The sequence below is a fragment of the Mustela nivalis genome, assembly GCF_964662115.1.
Source record: "Mustela nivalis genome assembly, chromosome: 11".
Lineage (NCBI taxonomy): Eukaryota > Metazoa > Chordata > Mammalia > Carnivora > Mustelidae > Mustela > Mustela nivalis.
In genome coordinates, this window is record NC_139030.1 from 40,864,835 (window position 1) to 40,884,731 (window position 19,897).

Sequence of the window (19,897 nt, forward strand, 5' to 3'; positions counted from 1 at the left end):
GGGGTAGGGACAGGATGGTTGCAAGTGAGGGAGGGAATCAGGAGACAGAATTAATAAGAGTACTGCAAGGATGTGTACATGGTGGGAGTCAGTGGAAACGCTGACCCAGAGCGGAGGGCCGTGACCATTGCCAAACTCCCTGGAAGAAGGTGCTTAATGGGAAAGGTTTGGAAGGATGTTATCCAACAGCATGCACTTTAAAGGAGATGTAGGTTTTAAGAGAAAGAGAGAAGAAATGATCTGGTAATAATTTTCTCTGAGGATGGACAGGTTTCACGTAGAACTGGAAAGGAAAGGAACCATTTAGATACAAAGATGAAGATATGGGATAGATACTGACGTTGATAAGAGTGAGTTCCGGGAGTCATGTGGAAGGATTTGGGGGTTGGGGACTTCTCATCCTCACTTTAAGTAATTCTGCCTTACAGAATTATCATATATGTTACTTAGTTTATCTGGAAGAATTATAAAATGTGGTGCGGTTCTTCAGGAGCCAATTTGATCCTTAATGTACAACATGTGTGTTACAGGAATGGTTTGCAGTGTATGTGGAACTTAATCAGCAAATTGCAGCACTCTTAAATGCTGGGGACGAGGAAGATCTTGTGGAACTGAAGTCACTGCAGCAACAACTTAGTGATGTTTGCTATCGACAGGCCAGTCAACTGGAATTTAGGCAGAATCTCTTACAAGCAGCTCTTGAATTTCATGGTGTTGCCCAAGATGTAAGTTTCTACTCTGATTGCTTTTCTGTTCTTCAAATGATCTGAACACTTATCTGCACATAAATTTTGCAGGTTTGCATGTCTCCTAATTATTTTTCTGGAAAAATAAAATAATTTAGTCATGGGGAGATGATAAAAGTCTTCGATTTTCTTAAAAATTTTCTTTTCATTTTTAAGTCATTTTGCATGCAACTAAACATTTTTTGTCTAAATAGTGTTTGAACTTAGATATATTTCATTTTGATCATTTCTCTATTTATGCTTTATAACCTAGATTGCAATGGACGTTTGAGTACTTTACTACATTCTGCTTACCTGGATATAAATCTTTGTCTTCCTGGTACATGCCTCTATGTGTTCTGTCTTTTCAGATAACATGTATTCTAATTATTCGCCCTTGTCTTTTAACAGCAAAGACTTTTTCAAGTGTAATTGTGATAACCTCATTAGATATAAACCTCATTAATCATTAAACACTTTAGATGCTGATCACATCAGGGTTATCTCTTTGGTGTCCCTCTGCTTTAGTTGTCTCAGCAGTTGGATGGCTTATTAGGGATGTTGTGCGTAGATGTAGCACCAGCTGATGGAGCATCGATTCAGCAGACTTTAAAACTGCTTGAAGAGAAGCTGAAAAGTGTTGGTAAGCAGATTTTAACAATGCTGAAACATAAGGTTCTTTTTTTAGAAATATCATTACTATGGTTAGAGAAGTCAACTTACACTGAGCTAATTATAATTATTTATAGGAAACACAGGAAAAATTAGTATAAAATAGGTTTTATTCCCTTGAAGGGTGTAACACATGGTAAAATTACTATTTTTCATTGATGGTCTGTCACCCTTCCTTCATTGGGCCTTTAGCCTTTCTTCTTTACCCAGGTATATCTATAGGTGCTATGTCTTGCATATACTACGAACAGTTATTTGTAGTGCATGCATAAGCTGTAATTAGCTGTGAAGTGTTCTGTGGTAAATCCTGTATGCCCCAAAACTGTGTTTTATGCAGTGATTTTGGTTGTTGCTATATCCTAACCTTGTGAATAAATAGTTGGTTTGGTTCTGTGCATTTGTTTCTCCAAATTGGGAATATTGCCAAGGTTACCTACTCTCCCAAGGGGAGGATGATCCCAGTTCACTTGACACTTCACATTTTACTACAGTAGGAAGGAAGTACAGTGAATTTCCCTAGGTCATGACTGTAGAGGAGATAGTGGATGTACAAAAGGGAAGAAAGGGTTGTTCTGGGTAGGATAGGAGGGCAAAGGGGAATGGAGGTAAAGAAGCAGAAACCTAAGACAGACTTAGTAGAAAATGGTGACACATGATTGAACCAAATTAATCAATTATTGAAAAGGATTTGAGGGAATGTGTTTGAAAAATCATGTTTGTATGGGCATTTGTTTGCAGCCTTTGTTATTTTAACACATGATAGGCATAATACGTATTTTGTATTTAATTTGCCAAATGCAGTTTATTTCAAAGGATCAGAAGCTTTCTAGAACCATACTTCTCATTTAAAAAGAAAGGAATTCCTGTGTGCTTGTTGGTTTGGGGTACTGTAAATCTATCCTAAATGTTCCCTCTCATTAGGTGTAAACTGGAAGATGCCTGAACTCAACATATTCAGCATCCTTTTTCAATGATATTGCATTGCTTGAATGCTTTGAAGTCTTGTAACTCTTAAACATTATCTTGAACAAAATGTTTGGCGTGTTCTCTTAAAAATTGGACTACATAGAAGCACAAAGGAAACAAACTGAAAAATATTACTAATCAAAATAGAACTTCTCACATTTTCTTCCTGCTTTCAGTTTTCAAAAATAAGTATCATCAGTGGAAATTTACCTTTTGGAAATTATCTTTAGGCAGAATTTGGCGTGAGAGGGAGCTCAGTTTGAACCACGTTTAAATGGGTTTATTCCTTGAAGTGTTCAGAGAACCTCCTCCCAAGGTAGTTTAACATACAAAGCTATCAGTGCGTAGTACAGTATCTGCTGGGGGGATTTCCTTGAGGGAGGGAAAGCACCTCCTTTGTTTAAGAGATTAAATCTAGGAACTTTTGTTTTAGATGTAGGATTACAAGGTTTGCGTGAAAAAGGTCAAGGACTTCTGGATCAGATCTCCAATCAGGCATCCTGGGCCTATGGAAAGGATGTAACCATTGAAAATAAAGAAAATGTGGACCACATACAAGGAGTGATGGAAGATATGCAGCTTAGGAAACAAAGGCAAAGTTTGACTGTTAATGTTAATTTTTGCTAAAATGACATAATAAAATGAGAAGTGATATAATTTATGTTTTCCGTACAAAATAGAAGGCTTGTAGTAAGTTTTGGTGAATGTAATTGTTGTATATAATTGTACTAACAAATTGTGACAATTTGTTCAACTAATGGTACTTTTCCCCTTTTTAATTTAGTGATAAAATTTTAGTTACACCCAAGTACTTTGTATTCCATATTTCTACTATAGCCTATGACCCTTTCATGTTTTAAGAAAACCCTTTTTGGAGAATTTTGATTTTCTGTTTTCATTTGGTTTAGAGTTGCTATTAAATATGTCATCTTCTTTCATCAGTTTCTTCATCTACAGTTCTCACAAATTGTCACACTATCATTGTACTCATATGTGCTCTGAAAGGATTAGATAGTGGACTCTGGGCAAGGGGCTATTTAGTTTTATTTCATATAGAGTCAGGAATTTAAAAGATTCTTTGAAAATTCAATTTGCAGTAGCACCTGAGAGAACATTACAAAGTAAAGTATGAAATTAATATATGAAAGTATATACAGTATAGCATGGTTTATGAAATTTTTGGACACTTAAAAATTTTAGGATATCAACAAAACCTCACAGAAACTATTTCTACATTACAGAGAAAATACTCATTAGTGAGGAATTCCTTCTAACCTCACATGCAAACTTACCCATTTCATTATTTTATTCTAATCACAAAGGATGCTGTAGCTCTGTATTTAATAAGTCACGTACCCTCCTGTCTTCCCTGTCTACTCTCATTCTCTACTCTGATCTCTGCCTCTCATTTAAATGCTTAAATCTCTCATTAAAAAAAAAAAAAAAAAAAAAACCCACACATGCATATACTTTCCTCCTCAACTCTTTCTTTGTCTCTTCTAGCCCTAGAATTCTCCTTCCTGACAATAAGTCATTTGAAGGTCTAATCTATACTCATACTATTTCCTAACTGCCTCCCATTAACTTTTCAACCCTCCTCAGTCTGACTTCTACCCTATTTCACTGGATTTGCTCTTACTGATATCATCCGTGACTTTGTAATTATCATGTAATAAATGCTTGATCTCCCTCAAAATCCAGGGAGTATTTTTGGTCTTCACATTGCTTGATCACGCTGAATAGCATTGGAAAGTTTCTTCGTGAAACTTTCTGACAACCTTGTCTTCTGAAAACACCCTCATGATCCCAATAATCTGTTTCTTCTTAGTCTTCTTCACTGTTATTTTTTTGTCCTCTAGCTAATTTCTCTGCTTTCAGGGTTTGAGGCCCAGTCGTTTTAGTCTATGTGTTCTCTCTGGATGGTTTCACTACTTGAATGATTTTATTTTATTTGGTTGTGATTGAGTATTTATGGTTCTGACCCAGACTCCTGTCCTATGCTTTGGACCCATAACTATACTTGGCCTACTTAGTATCTCTAGGTGGGTGCCGCACACATTCCTCAAACCTAGTATGTCCAGATACTTGATCTTCTTTTATTCATTTATTTCACAGACAGAGATCACAAGTCAGACGAGATAACAAGTAGGCAGAGAGGCAGGCAGAGAGACTGGGAAGCAGGCTCCCCGCTAAGCAGAGAGCCTGATACGGGGCTCGATTCCAGGACCCTGGGATCACGACCTGAGCCGAAGGTAGAGGCTTTAACCCACTGAGCCACCCAGGTGCCCCTTGATCTTCTCTTTTAATATCTTATCTAGGTTAAAGTTAGTATCAGGTACCAAATTTGGGATTTATCCTAAAATCCATACTCCTCCTCACCCCATATAGCCCGATCAAATATTTTAAGTTCTGCTGTCTCTGAGTCCTGAAATTTTCTATTTAAAATCTTCTCTTTTATCTGCCTCTGGCCTTGATCCTCTCTAGTCTGTTGTACATGAGAATAATCATTGTAAAGTGCATATCTAATCATAAGACCCCACTTCATGATTTCCTGTTTTCTCCGATGAAGTTCAGTCTCCTTGAAATAGTGTAGGAGATTCTTCATAATTCAATCCCATATAATCTTATGTCCTGCAATTTTTACAGACACAGTTGTTCACTTTCTTGAATGCATCGTGCTGTTTCATGAATCTATGACTTAGACTACTACTTTCTTCATTTTCTTCTTGCTGGATTCTTAAAGACTTGGGGATACTTATTTTTGGAAGGCTTTTTAGATTTGTAGGACATATTAATTACTTGTTCCTCCCTGCTCCCATAGAACTCTTTACATAGCTCCATAGTAGCCCTCACCACATTGTTTGTTTAGAACTCTGCTGCCAAAAATGGAACCAACATAATAGTTGAGACCATGAAGCACATTATTTGACACCTGACAGTATGCATTAAATATATCTATGATATCATCTTCATCATTAAAATGTCTTACATTGTTTAGCTTCAGATTTTAAAAATACTTCTAATCATCACTTCCTTTTAGTCCCTTGTAGGATAACTGTAACCAGATTCATTTTAGTACTATGTTAATAGGCTTTTATAAAGGGCGCTCTTTATAAAAAATAGCCTTGTGACAATGATTTCTGTATTATTATTCACCTTCTTTAAGAACACTGACTGTCATGGAGCTCAGTGCCTTCTGGGTAACTGGTCATTAGTGTTTGAGATTGTAGTGAGTTCACTTTTCCTCTAAAATACATGAAATTGCATGAGGACAAAGCGAATAGATCAGAGCTGAGGTAGCTAAAGTCACCTTGAAAGTTCAGTCGTCTATTATATAGGACAGACCACACTAAAATTTTGAAGTACTCTGAATTGTTTCTCTCTACACCCAGAGATCAAGAGTTGTTTTTTTTTTTTTTTTTTTTTTTCTCTTTTGGAACATAGATGGAGTGGGTTTTTTTGTTTGTTCTTTTTTTAAAAAAATTCAAAATTAGATATTACTTTGGGTGATGAAATATAATGAAAAGTGTTAACTTTTTTTTGCTTATTTTCAAGATTTATTAAAATGCCCTTTCAAAAAAAACTCAGATTATGTTTGAGAGATTCAATACCAATAATTCATGTATTGCAGGTCAGTCTTTACACTGCTATAAAAGTTATGTTTTCTATGAATATTCCATAATTTTTTATTTTTCTGTTGTACACTTACATTGTTTGCTGTCTTTTTAAAATTTAAATTCAGTTAATTAACATGGTGTATTATTAGTTTTAGAGGTAGAGGTCAGTGACTCATCCAACATATATAATACCAAGTGCTTATTACATCATGTGCCTTCCTTAACACCCAGTTACGCCATCCCATCACCTCCCCTCCTTCAGCGACTCTCATTTTGTTTCCTATGATTAAGACTCTCTTCTAGGGGTACCTGGGTGGCTCAGTGGGTTGAGCCTCTGCCTTCAGCTCAAGTCATGATCTCGGTGTCCTGGGATTGAGTCCCGTATCGGGCTCTCTGCTTGGCGGGGAGCCTGCTTCCTCCTCTCTCTCTGCCTGTCTCTCTGCCTACTTGTGATCTCACTCTGTCAAATAAATAAATACAATCTTAAAAAAAAAAAAAAAACTCTCTTCTAGTTTATCTCCCTCCCTGATTTCATCTTGTTTAATTTTTCCCTCCCCTCTCTTATGATCCTCTATTTTGTTTCTTAAATTCCACATATGAGTGAGATCGTATGATACTTGTCTTTCTCTGACTGACTTATTTTGCTTAGCATGATGCCCTTTAGTTCCATTCACATAATTATAAATGGCAAGATTTCATTTTTTGATAGCTGAATAGTAGCCCATTCTTTTTTTTTTTTATTCTTTTTTTTAATTGTGTTATGTTAGTCACCATAAAGTACATCATTAGTTTTTGACACAGTGTTCCAAGATTCTTTGTCCATTCTATAGATACAGATAGATAGATAGATATCTATAGATAGATACCATATCTTATTTATCCATTCATCTGTCGATAGACATTTGGGCTCTTTCCATAGTTTGGCTGTTGTGCACATTGCTGCTTCAATAAATATTGCTTCAATAAATATTGAAGTGCAGGTGCCCCTTCATATCATTACATTTTTATCTTTGGGATAAGTATCTAGTAGTGTAGTTACTAGGTCATAGGGTAGGTCTATTTTCAAATTTTTGAGGAACCTCCATACTATTCTCCAGAGTGGCTATACCAGCTTGCATCCCTACCAGCAGTGTAAGAGGGCTCCCCTTTCTCCGCATCCTGGACAACATCTGTCATTTCCTGCCTTGTTAATTTTAGCCATTCTACCAGTGTGAGGGTGGTATCTCATTGTGGTTTTGCATTGTATTTCACTGATGATGAGTGATGTTGAGCATCTTTTCACGTGTCTGTTGGCCATCTGGATGTCTTCTTTGGAGAAATGCCTATTAATGTCTTCTGCCCATTTCTTAACTGGATTTTTTGTTCTTTGGGTGTTGAGTTTGATAAGTTCTTTATAGATTTTGGATAAATCTTTATCTGATATGTCTTTTGCATTTATCTTCTCCCATTCTGTAGGTTGCCTTTTGGTTTTGTCAACTGTTTTCTTTGCTGTACAGAAGCTTCTTATCTTGATAAAGTCCCAAAAGTTCATTTTTGCTTTTGTTTCCCTTGCCTTTGGAGAGGTAACTAGCAAGAATTTGCTGTAGCCAAGGTCGAAGAGGTTGCTAACTGTGTTCTTCTCTAGCATTTTTAATGGATTCCTGTCTACATTTAGGTCTTTCATCCATTTTGAATCTATTTTTGTGTATGGTTTAAAGAAATGGTCCAGTTTCATTCTTCTGCATGTGGCTTTCCAATTTTCCCAGCACCATTTGTTGAAGAGACTGTCTTTTTTCCATTGGACATTCTTTCCTGCTTTGTTGAAGATGAGCTGACCATAGAGTTGAGGGGACATTTCTGGGTTATCTATTCTTTCCATTGATCTATGTGTCTGCTTTTGTGCCAATATCATACTATCTTGATGACTATAATTTTGTAATAGAGGTTGAAGTGGAATTGTGATGCCGCCACCTTTGGTTTTCTTTTTCAGTGTTCCTTTGGCCATTTGGGGTCTTTTCTGGTTCCATACAAATTTTAGGATTATTTGTTCCAGCTCTGTGATGGTATTTTGATAGGGATTGCTTTGGACATTTTAACAATATTTTTTCTTCCAACCCATGAACATGGTATGTTTTTCCATTTCTTTGAGTCTTCCTCGATTTCTTTCATTTGCCTCTTTGGTTTATTCCTACGTATCTTACGGTTTTTGGTGCAATTTTAAATGGGATTGACTCCTTAATTCTCTTTCTTCTGTCTCATTGTTAGTGTATAGAAATGCAACTGATTTCTCTGTGTTGGTTTTATATCCTGCCACTTTGCTGAATTCCTATATGAGTTCTAGCAATTTTGGGGATGGAGTCTAGGGTTTTCCACATAGAGTATCATGTCATCTGCAGAATCAGAATTTGACTTCTTTGCCGTGTCAGAAGCCTTTTATGTCTTTTTGTTGTCAGATTGCTGAGGCTAGGACTTGTAGTACTACATTGAACAGCAGTGGTGAGGGTGGACATCCCAATTGTGTTCCTGACCTTAAGGGAAAGGCTCTCAGTTTTTTCCCCATTTAGGATGATATTCACTGTGGGCTTTTCATAGATGGCTTTTATGATATTTAGTATGTTGCCACTATCTCTACACTGTGAAGAGTTTTAATCAAGAAAGGATGCTATATTTATTCAAATGCTTTTTCTGCCTCTATTGAGAGGCTCGTATGGCTCCTGTCCTTTCTTTTATTAATGTAGTGTATCACGTTGATTGATTTGTGGATGTTGAACCAGTTTGCAGCCCAGGAATAAATCCCACTTCGTTGTGGGGAATGATTCTTTTCTTTTTTTTTTTTTTTTTAAAGATTTTGCTTATTTATTTTTTCAAGAGAGAGAGAGCATGAGCTAGGGAAGAGGCAGACTCCCCGTTGGGCAGGGAACCCAAAGTGGGGCTCAATCCCAGGTTCCTGGGATCATTACCTGAGCTGAAGGCAGACACTTAAACTGCTGAGCCACCCAAATACCCCAGAATGATCTTTTTAAAAATGTATTGTTGGATCCTATTGGCTAGTATCTTGGTGAGAATTTTGGCATCCATGTTCATCAGGGATATTGGTCTATAATTCTCCTTTTTGGTGGACTCTTTGTCTGGTTTTAGGATCAAGGTTGCCGCCCTCATAGAAAGAGTTTGGAAGTTTTCCTTCCATTGCTGTTTTTTGAAACAACTTCAGAAGTGTAAGTATTTTTCTTTAAAAGTTTGGTAGAATTCCCCAGGGAAACCATCCAGCCCTGGACTCCTGTTTCTTGGGAGATTTTTGATTATTGCTTCAATTTCCTTGCTGGTTATGGGTCTGTTCAGGTTTTCTATTTCTTACTGTTTCAGTTTTGGTAGTTTATACATTTAGGAATACATCTGTTTCTTCTGGAATGCCCAATTTGTTGTCATATAGTTGTTCATAATATGTTCTTATAATTGTTTGTATTTCTTTGGTGTTGGTTGTGATCTCTCCTCTTTCATTCATGATTTTATTAGTTTGGGTCTTTTTTCTTTTGAATAAATCTGGCCAGGGGCTTATTGATCCTACTAATTCTTTCAAAGTACTAGCTCCTAGTTTTGTTGCTCTGTTCTACTATTCTTTTGGTTCCTATTTCATTGATTTCTGCTCTGATCTTTATTAATTCTCTTCTCCTGTTGGGTTTTGGCTTTCTTTGCTGTTATTTCTCCAGCTCTTTAATTGTAAGGTTAGGTTGTGTTTTGAGACCTTTCTTGTTTCTTGAGAAGGGCTTGTATTGCTATATATTTCTCTTAGGACAGCCGTTGTTGCATCCCGAAGGTTTTAAACAGTAATGTTTTCATTTTCATTTATTTCCATGAATTTTTTGAATTCTTCAATTTCCTGTTGACCCATTCATTCTTTGGTAGAATGCTCTTTAACCTCTGTGTATTTGAATTCTTTCTAAATTTCCTCTTGTAATTGAGTTCAAGTTTCAAAGCATTATGGTCTGAAAATATGCAGAGAATAATCCCAGTCTTTTGGTACCTGTTGAGACCTGATTTGTGACCCAGGATGTGATCTATTCTGGGGAATGTTCCATGTGCACTCGAGAAGAATGTGTAAGTTGTTGCTTTAGGATGGAATGTTGTGAATATATCTGTGAATCCACCTGTTCCGGTTTGTCATTCAAAGCCTATATTTCCTTGTTGATCTTCTGCTTAAATAATCTGTCCATTGCAATGAGTGGGCTGTTGAAGTCCTCTAATATTATTGTATTATTATCAGTGTGTTTCTTTAATTTTGTTACTGGTTTATGTAATTAGCTGCTCTCAAGTTAGTAGCATAAGTATTTGTACAATTGTTAGATATTCTTGTTGGATAGATCCTTTAATTATGATATAGTATCTTTCCTCAACGTTTTTATTTTGTTTTATTTCCTTGGCGCATCATTGTCAAAATTATTATTTAAGAAACTTCGTATGTTTATCTTTGAGGCTTGTTTAATGCTAACTGGCAATGGAGATTTCTTTGGGTTTTAGTGTACTACTTTGTTGATGCTTTGCTTCAGTATTTCACAGAATCCATTCTGTCCTCAGGGGTTTGTAATTAGGGATCTTTCAGGTATTTTGAAGTTTTGAAGTATTTTGATGTAATATAGATATCCTTAAAATTCTTACAAATCAATACAAAGTAGTTGGAAGTCTCCATGGTGTATAAGATTAAGTATTTTAGTATACTATAAAACATGCATGCCAGATGATGATGTTAAAATAATTATTAATGAAACTGAAATGATGTTCTGCCTTATGTTTTTGTTTATTAGATGTGAAGACATGGTGGATGTGCGAAGGTTAAAGATGCTTCAAATGGTGCAGTTGTTTAAATGTGAAGAAGATGCTGCCCAGGTAAAAGATCAGTCAGGCACATGATGTAGTTGTCTTCTCTTAAAAGACTGATTTCACCTAACTGTTAAAAAAGTTTACTTTTCATGGTCCTAAGAAAGTAAATGTGTTAAGTCAAATTCTAGTTTATCTTATTAAAATAACAAAGTGTTTTTAAATTTCCAGTTATTTTACTGGTCTCATATGACTCATCTTCTTAATGAAATCCTCTATTAAGTGAGAAATTGGGATTATTTATTATTTATTGTTATTGACTTGTTAGTTACATGCTAAGATTAAGGCTGGTTTAAGCACAATGCTTTTTTAACTTGCAAGAGGGTTTTTCAACTAGAAAAACTATATGCTGTCTTTGTGTAATTTTCATCAGAGAACATCAGTGCAGCTTGACCTAGAGGAACTTTATGATTTTAAATAAGAACATAAATCTGTAATGAGATTCCACACAATCTTTTTTTTTTTAATTTAAATTCAATTAACTAATATATAGCATATTATTAATTTCAGAGGTAGAGTTCAGTGATTCATCAGTCTTCTGTAATACCAGTGCTTGGACATTAAGGAAAACACACGATCTATTAATATGAATCATGTGCTATTAATTTTTAAAAAGTGCTTCTCTTTAATATATCTTGTTCTTAGATTTTAAAAGTTTTGAGGGGATGGAAAGATCATTAATTAATGTAGCATTCTTAAATGAAATAAGCTATTAAGGACTTGACTTATAACTAATAGATTAATTAATCATATGGTAGTAATTTTTCCTTTGATAAACATGTTGATTTGATATAATAAGAGTTATGGATCCAGCGTCACTCTTCTTTATTTTTTTATTTAGGCAGTAGAATGGCTAAGTGAACTTCTGGATGCCCTGCTTAAGACCCACATCAGATTGGGTGATGATGCTCAGGAAACGAAAGTTTTACTAGAAAAGCATAGAAAATTTGTTGATGTTGCACAGGTGCAGAACTGGTTATCTTCCTTTTCTACAAGCTCAGTGTTTGAATAGCTTTCTGCATGATTATAATGTAACTTAACCCTCCAAGCCCAAGAAGGTTAGTTATATTATTCCAGAAATATCACAGAACTTAGAAAATGTCAGCTGGTGCATCAAAAGCAGGCTGCATAAACTTGAGAGGGTTTATGTTTTCCTGAATACAGGTTCTGTATGCTCCCTCTGATTTGTTTTAGATTATGCCATTTTTTAGGCAATCCATCTGTTCACTCATGAAAGTGAATAAGAAATAGAGGAGTTAATAGCGGTATAGTAAAAACCCCAGTTTCTCTATTTCACCAGTGTTAGTATAACAATGCAGATTTTGTGTGTGTGTTTGTGTGTGTTAAAAGTATCTTTATTTATTTTCCCTAATAATTGAGTTTTCTGCATGGGATATAAAGTGCCCTTTGAAGAGCCCATCTTTACCCATTTGTTTTGGTTAATGAGATCAGCCATTATTTTTGGATTGTGGAGTTGATAAGAATGAGATGGGGAAAACACAAGACGAGAGCAAAACCTAACAAGAAAGAAACTTACTAAAAATTCAAAGTGTTGTCTTCCCATCCTTTTTTATGCCTGCAGTTAATTTTTAGTATTAAGTGTCAGTAAGTAAGTAAGTCATTCAGTACTGATTCCCAGTAGTGTTATTATTTGCAACCACAACCCTTCCCGCACACTTTTCCTGTCTCTCTTTTCAGAATTCTTATACTATAATTTCACGTTTACTTTTTCTTTTTTAGAGCACTTATGACTACGGCAGACAGTTGCTACAGGCCACGGTGGTGTTGTGTCAGTCTCTGCGCTGCACATCTCGGTCATCTGGAGACACACTTCCTCGACTGAACAGAGTATGGAAACAATTTACAATAGCATCTGAAGAGAGAGTGCATAGGCTGGAAATGGCTATTGCATTTCACTCAAATGCTGAAAAGGTTCGCTTTTTTAAAAATTGTAGTCTCAGTAATACTTACTTTGTATGTTTAAAATGCATTAATTTTAATATTATAATTATGTGATTAACCTTTGTGTTTTTTCCACCTTATTTTAATCCAATTGTTTAAAGTTTGTTTAGATATAATATATTGTCTTAGAGAGTTCAAATCAAATTCTTGTAATATAATGTATACCAGTGCTGGCTTACTGTGGTTTGAGAAATCCAAAACCATCTAAGAGTCTTCTCTCAACAGTGCTTCTCTTCTTACCAAATCTGACCCCCAAAATGAACTATCTTTAGGGTGTGACAACTCCCATTGCTTTCATTATGCAAGGAAAGGACATTTTGCCTCAGCAACTACAACTAATTGTCATAAATTCTTTAAAAGGGCACTTTGTAATTTTATAAGGTTTAAAGTATAGACTCCCAGCTAAAAATAATGAAAATAAAGATAAAAATAAAATATTTTTTCATTTGCTATCTTTAAAGATTCATTCTAGAATTTTTTATTTAATGAATTCATCAGTCCTGGAAACCAGAAATGCAATATGTAGTGTTATTTGGGCAGATTTTCATTAGAGCCCTTCTTGTAACTCTGCGCAGAGAAACTTTATAGCACTCAACCATTACATCTCCACTCTGAAGAGGAGCTTTGTTATATAGTTAACTTTGTTTTGATCTCTCACAATGGAAGTTTATGTGTAGGGGATGTTCAGTACCATATGAAACGTGAGAAACTGAAGGCGTAAATGTGATATAGCCTAGTCTGTAGAACAGAAGAGATGTGACTAGGAATTCAGGAATTGCGCAGTGTTCTACTGTATCTCTGTTGGGAAGTGTTTATAGTTAACTCTTGCTGAGCTGGTCACAGAACTCCACAGGTCAGTGTTTTGGTTTAAAATAGGCCTAACAATAATGAAGGTGAAAGTATATAAGCGGCTTCACCTATTTACCTACTGATTGTTTTATTTTTTTTAAAAAGATTTTATTTATTTATTAGAGAGAGAGAATGCACACAAGCTGGGGGAGGGGCAAAGGGAGAGGGAGAAGCAGACTCCCCGCTGAGCAGGGAGCCTGATTCAGGGCTTGAGCCGAAGGCACACGCTTAACAACCTGAGCCACCCAGGTTCCCCTACTGATTGTTTTAATGAAAAGTTTTTATTTAAGTATATTAACACAGAAAAGTGTACAGATCGTAAATGTTTGTTGAATTCAGTCTGTTCAATGAATTTTCACAAAGTGAGCATGCCTGTGAAATCACTGCACTATTCAAACAACAGACATTACCAGCACCTCAGAATCTCTTTTAGTCACATTGTTCCTGCTGCCCCTGCCTCCTGTGCAAGGGTGACTACTGGCCCAATATCTAACAACCCTGATACATTTTGAAAGCAGTATCTTAAAAAGTTATCTGCAAGGCCACTCTGGAAAACAGTACAAGGTTCCTCAGAAAGTTAAAAATAGAACTGCCCTTCAATCCAGCAATCCCACTGTTAGGGTTTACCCAAAGAATGCAATATACAAAAATACTAATTTAAAGTATACATGCACCCTGATGTTAATAACAGCATTATATGCAATAACCCAAGTTATAGTAGCAGCCCAAGTATTCATTCATAGATGAATAGGTTAAGAGGATGTGGAGTGTACACACAATGGAGTATCACTCAGCCGAGAACGAAATCTTGCCCTTTGTCACTACATGGATGGAACTAGAGACGATTATGCTAAGTGAAATAAGTTAGAGAAAGACACACACCATATGATTTCACTCATGTGGAATTTAAGAAACCAAACAAATGAGGAAAGGGGAAAAAAAAGAGAGGCAAACCAAGAAACAGACTCAACTATAGAGAACAGACATGTTATCACAGGGGAGGTGAGTGGGCGATGGGTTAATAGGTAATTGGATTAGGGAGGGCACTTGTGGTGAGCACCAGGTGTTGTATGTAAGTGATGAACCACTGTATTGTACACTTGAAACTAATTTCATTCTATGTTAACTGAATGGAATTTCAATAAAACTTAAAATTATCTGCAAGGACATTAAGATCTAGACTTCTTTATGAGGCCATATAAAAATGTAAATGGTTGAGAGATTGTTTTGCATAGAATATTCTCTTATATTGCCTTTATCATACTTAAAGCAAGCACAATTTAAGGTTCTTTACTGCTCAATCCTTTGTAAAGCTTTTTGTTATCAGGTATAATTTTCTTCCTGTGTTTTATTTTATACTGGTAAGCATAAATATAACCATAACTATAAACAACTTGTATAGTATAATGACTGCAAAGATATTTTAAGGTGAATCTAGGATTTTATATAAAGTTATTTGAGTAGTGCTGAAATAAACAGATTAGATTAAGTATAATGCAAAAGCAGTTGCAAAAATAAATACTTCTTTTTCTTTTCTCTTCCCCACATTTTGCAGTTTTTTCTTATAACATAGTGTGTATCTTGGACTTACAACACATCTCAGTTTGGACTAGCCACCGTTCAAGTGTTCACTAGGCTGTTTGCTAATGGATTGACTAGTGTGGATCAGTACCTATAGACTTAGCTATTATAAATTATAGCAATTTCTTCCTTCTTCTCCTCCCCTTGTTAAATTTAAATGTTAATAGTTAAGGAAAATAGTATTTTATCAAGGACTGTAGAACTTCCTGTATTTGAATCATAACCTTTCCAGTTTATATCAGGTAAGTCAGCAGATCAGTTTTTAAAATAACTGTGCCTATGTAGGTCATCCTATCAGTTATTTATAATGTAAGCATATGTTGTTTTGGATTTTTATTTTCCTCTCATTTTCGAAGTCTGTAAGCTATTTGAGGTCACAATCTATATTTCAGTCACATCCAAAGCTGCTAAATAAACATTTAGTACAATAAGGAATGAATGAATGAAGGCTATTTCTCAAGCACAGTTTAAACTTACTTTCCGAATAATAGTCTGGTATTATTTTTTTCTTAGAAATCACTGTAGACTTTTTTTACTCCAATTATTTATTATGATTAAGGATTATGTGTTTCCTTTTATTTGAATTTTTTGAGCCAACTTCACTAGTAATCAGTCTTGCGCAATGGTGGTGTACATGGGGATGCTAAGAACGAAACAAAAACAGCTTCAATCTACTGAATTCACATGAGCTTGATTGCCTTTCTCTATCTCTTGATCGAGGTTGCCATTTTACTTGTTACAGATTTTGCAAGACTGTCCAGAAGAGCCTGAAGCTATTAATGATGAGGAGCAATTTGATGAGATTGAAGCAGTTGGGAAATCACTTTTGGATAGATTAACTGTTCCTGTAGTTTATCCTGATGGGTATGATACATGTTCTTATAATTTTGTCTTTTTATTGGTGAATTCTTAAAGTGAAATCATCAAGAGAGGAATATCTGTTTTTTAAAAAGCCAAGTAAAAATTAGCTTTGGTTCACGCCTTCTATTTCACAATAAATTGGTTTGTAATGAAAAGAAATATAAACTTAGCTCTTAGAAACAGTAGCAGTTGGTACTTGACACTATCAAATGTGGTGCTTCTTGACAGCTTATTGCAGAAGGCTGATAACCTGGGTTCTAGCCATGGCCCTGATGAGAGGGAGTAGGATGCCTCTGGGCTTCGTCTGGCGCAGGGAAGGGGAGTGCAGGGCCATAATGTTCAGTTAGCTGATAATATATTAAACATCAAGTTAAACACTTCACTTCGTTATTTTTGACCAAACAGTACTAGACCAATATGGTTAATCCTGATTTACAGATGTAGAAATCTGAAGCTTAGAAAAATTAAGTGAGGTGCTCAGGATTTCACAGCTTCTAAGTAGAATTGGAATACAGTCTCATGTTGGTCCAACTCTGAACACATTCTTTTTTCTCTATGCTATATGGAATCTGAATTTCTTCACTTGTAAAATGATGGGGTCCTGCTTCCCACATTGATTTGCATTTTGAAAGTTAATAAAAGAAAGAAGTGATCTCATGCAAATAAATGGGCCATTAAATGAATCTGAAGGAGCTTCATCCCTCAGGTTCTCGACCTCAGTGAAAATAATTTAGAGGTAATCCAGAGGATATTTACTTCAAATGACAGAGCAACCACATCATTGAATGTATTTATCTTTACTCTGTAGTATAGTGTAATTGATAGGATTGTAAACTCTGGAATCAGATTTTGTGGGTTTAAATTTCAGCTCCACCACTTACTAGCTGTAACACCTTGGGGAAGCCACTCAGCCTTTCTGTGTCTCAATTCCATCATCTAAAAATTAGGGATATATTATTCATACCTTTTCAGGTTATAGGGGCAAGGGAATTACATGAGCTAAATGTATATAAATTACTTACAATGAATCTGGCACAGGGGCTCCTGGATGGCTTATTCAACTGAGTGTCTTACTCTTCATTTCAGCCAGGTCATGATTTCAGGGATTGTGGGATCCAGCCCAGAGTCTGTGCTGGGCATACAGCTTGAGATATTCTCTCCCCAACTCTCCCTTCCCCTGCTTGCGTGCTCTCTCTATAATAAGTAAAATCTTAAAAAAAAAAAAAAAAAAAAAGAAAGAAAAAAGAAAAAAAAACCCCAAATCTGACACATAGTAAGTGCCACTACTACTGTGTCATGAACTTCAAGTGATTATTTGAAATTGATTTTGGGAAGATACAATTTTATTCCCTTGAAAGCATATAATTCATAGTCTATATTTAGATAATCTTTGGTCATAGGCAAAATTAAACCATCAGAAGTAGCCTAAATTCGTATTAGGTATCTGCAATGCAGTGTAAAAGAATAAAATCTAAAAATTTATAAATTTAGCTTGCAACAGTACTGGAGGGATGCCTTCTGGTTATTCCATTCCAGGGAGTCCCCATCCCCATTTCTGTGCTTCACAACCAGTTGTTAACACTATCTCTCTTCTACTGAGGTCAGCCTGGGAGCCTTTATAACTAGGATTTTTGCTTGGTCTACTACTGTGTTCTACAAATAGTCCATAGCATTTCCTCATGTTTTTAAGATTGAGGAATAAGTTAATACTTTGTATTCACATTTCACAACCACCACCTTTAATATTTCAAATTGTTATTTTGTCATAAAAATTGATAACTTGTTGATACTGTATAGTTTGTTTGACAGCAAGCATATTCAGATGTATTTTTTTGTAACAGTGTCCTGGAAAAAATAAAAGAAATTAGATGATCTGTCTGGATTCACTGCTTGAAGACTCCAGTTCAAATGTTGGTTTTCCCACTGTGTGATCCTAGTTAAATCATTTAATTTTCTAGGCCTTAGTTTTCTGATCTTAAAAAATACAAACCTTAACCAAATAATTTCTAAGAACTCTTCTAGCTCTAAAAGATTCTGTGACTCTGAATACAGTACCTTTTCAAGTAGGATAAAATTAAGTGATTTTTATCTTTTAAAGTCTCAAATGATCCCTTAACATTAAACAGGTATTTCGCTTGCCAGCTATATTAGACATATATTAGACACACATTTGGTATACATAGCCCTTATCCTTGAAGAACACATACAGATTTTATATTTGTATATGCATATGCACCCAAAACTGAAAAGTAGAATATCTCCAATGTTGCATTGTTTCCTTTATTGTTTCATTGTTTGGTTGCATTGTTTGATTTATTGAGATTATTATAAGTACATATGCTACAACATTTAATGCCACTAGGCTTTTTCTCTCAACATGTCTTAATATATTTAATGCCATTTAAAAATGTTTTTCCCACTGAATTACTATTCAAAGGTAAACAGTATGGTCTGCAAGTGAACTGTCTTATCACGTGTATAATATTTATGGTAATCTTTGCTCCCTTTTGCATTTGCTGTAGTCCGTGGATTTGTATTAATCTGATTGCGGTTTTTCTGTTTGTTTTGATTTTTTAGAACTGAACAATATTTTGGGAGTCCAAGTGACATGGCTTCCACTGCAGAACACATCAGAGACAGGATGAAACTGGTTAGTCTCAAAAGGCAGCAGCTGAGACATCCCGAAATGATGACCACAGAGAGCTAATAGCTACCAGCTTCCCACAAATCTACAGTTCATAATCCCGCATGTTGTTGGCATACTACAGCATTAGCCGCAATACATTAAGATACATTTCACAGCCAGGATAAGCCTCATTTTTTTCCATTTTACATTTCTTTATACACGTTAACACCTTGCAACTACAAGGCATCATTACTTAACTTGCTTTGAGACCATAGACTCCAAGTATCTTAAAAGAAGGAACTGTAAACATTGCACTGAAAACACTTGCTTTAAAGCTTTACCTGACCTGTCAATTTGTAGGTGAACAACTGATAATAAGCGTTGAATGGTGCTAATAAGAGTTTAAGAATTCTCTCTATAAAAAATGGTTGACCTTCCTCCCCAGGTGATGTAGTAAATTTAGACTATAGTTAAATTGTTATTAGTAGACAGTGGTGTACTCAAAGATTTTACTTTGTAATTCTTCTTCAAAATTGATTATTTTTATTGTGTCAGTATAAAGAAAACTTTCAGATCTTTGATATATCATATTCATTAAAGGACATTTTCCTATTTGTATTGATAATGTATTAAAAGTTGTTTGTGCTTAATAAAAGGCTTCTTTTAAACATCTTATTTAATTTGGTGGTTATATCCTGTTTCCAAACATGAGTGCCTTATTTAAAAGGGCATTCTTAGGATTGTGAGGATGGTTTAATATTTGTTCTTTCATGTTGGTTGCATGTGTTTTAGCCAGGAAATTCATATGTAAGCATGTGTATATAATAAATAAGCATGTTTAATACTGAAAAATAATTGTGAAGAGCAATTTAGATCTTAACTTAAAAATAATGGAATACTATTTCTAATTGTTCTTCTCTTCAAGTTGAAAATATCCAAATTATTAACAACCCTAAAGATACTTTTGTCTTTGGGGAGGAGGGCTGGGGAAGAAGGCATACATAATTACTTAAGTATAATCCTGTATATCAGAGGAATCTTTCTGGATTGAATATGGCAATTGTTAATAAAGTTTAATTTCTCATGATAGATGAAGCAAAATTCTGAAGCAGTCTAATAATAAAAATTGTACAAATCTTTTAGAGAGATAAAATTTATAAAATGTTAGTGCTTTTAAGTTTATATTA

At 35.2% G+C, this 19,897-nt stretch overlaps 1 protein-coding gene across 4 annotated transcripts in view; it reads left to right on the top strand.

The window, feature by feature from the left end:
- SESTD1 (SEC14 and spectrin domain containing 1) overlaps positions 1-19,385 on the top strand; it is a 136,173-nt gene extending 116,788 nt beyond the window's left edge. For all 4 annotated transcript variants that reach the window (XM_082689364.1, XM_082689362.1, XM_082689363.1 and 1 more), the window contains 8 exons: positions 531-725; positions 1,254-1,368; positions 2,797-2,956; positions 10,759-10,840; positions 11,673-11,795; positions 12,572-12,763; positions 15,966-16,087; positions 18,662-19,385. In XM_082689364.1, coding sequence (XP_082545490.1) covers positions 531-725; positions 1,254-1,368; positions 2,797-2,956; positions 10,759-10,840; positions 11,673-11,795; positions 12,572-12,763; positions 15,966-16,087; positions 18,662-18,791 — 1,119 coding nt within the window. In that variant the 3' untranslated portion in view covers positions 18,792-19,385. The remainder of the gene's footprint in view (positions 1-530; positions 726-1,253; positions 1,369-2,796; positions 2,957-10,758; positions 10,841-11,672; positions 11,796-12,571; positions 12,764-15,965; positions 16,088-18,661) is intronic.
- Positions 19,386-19,897: the final 512 nt, after the last annotated feature.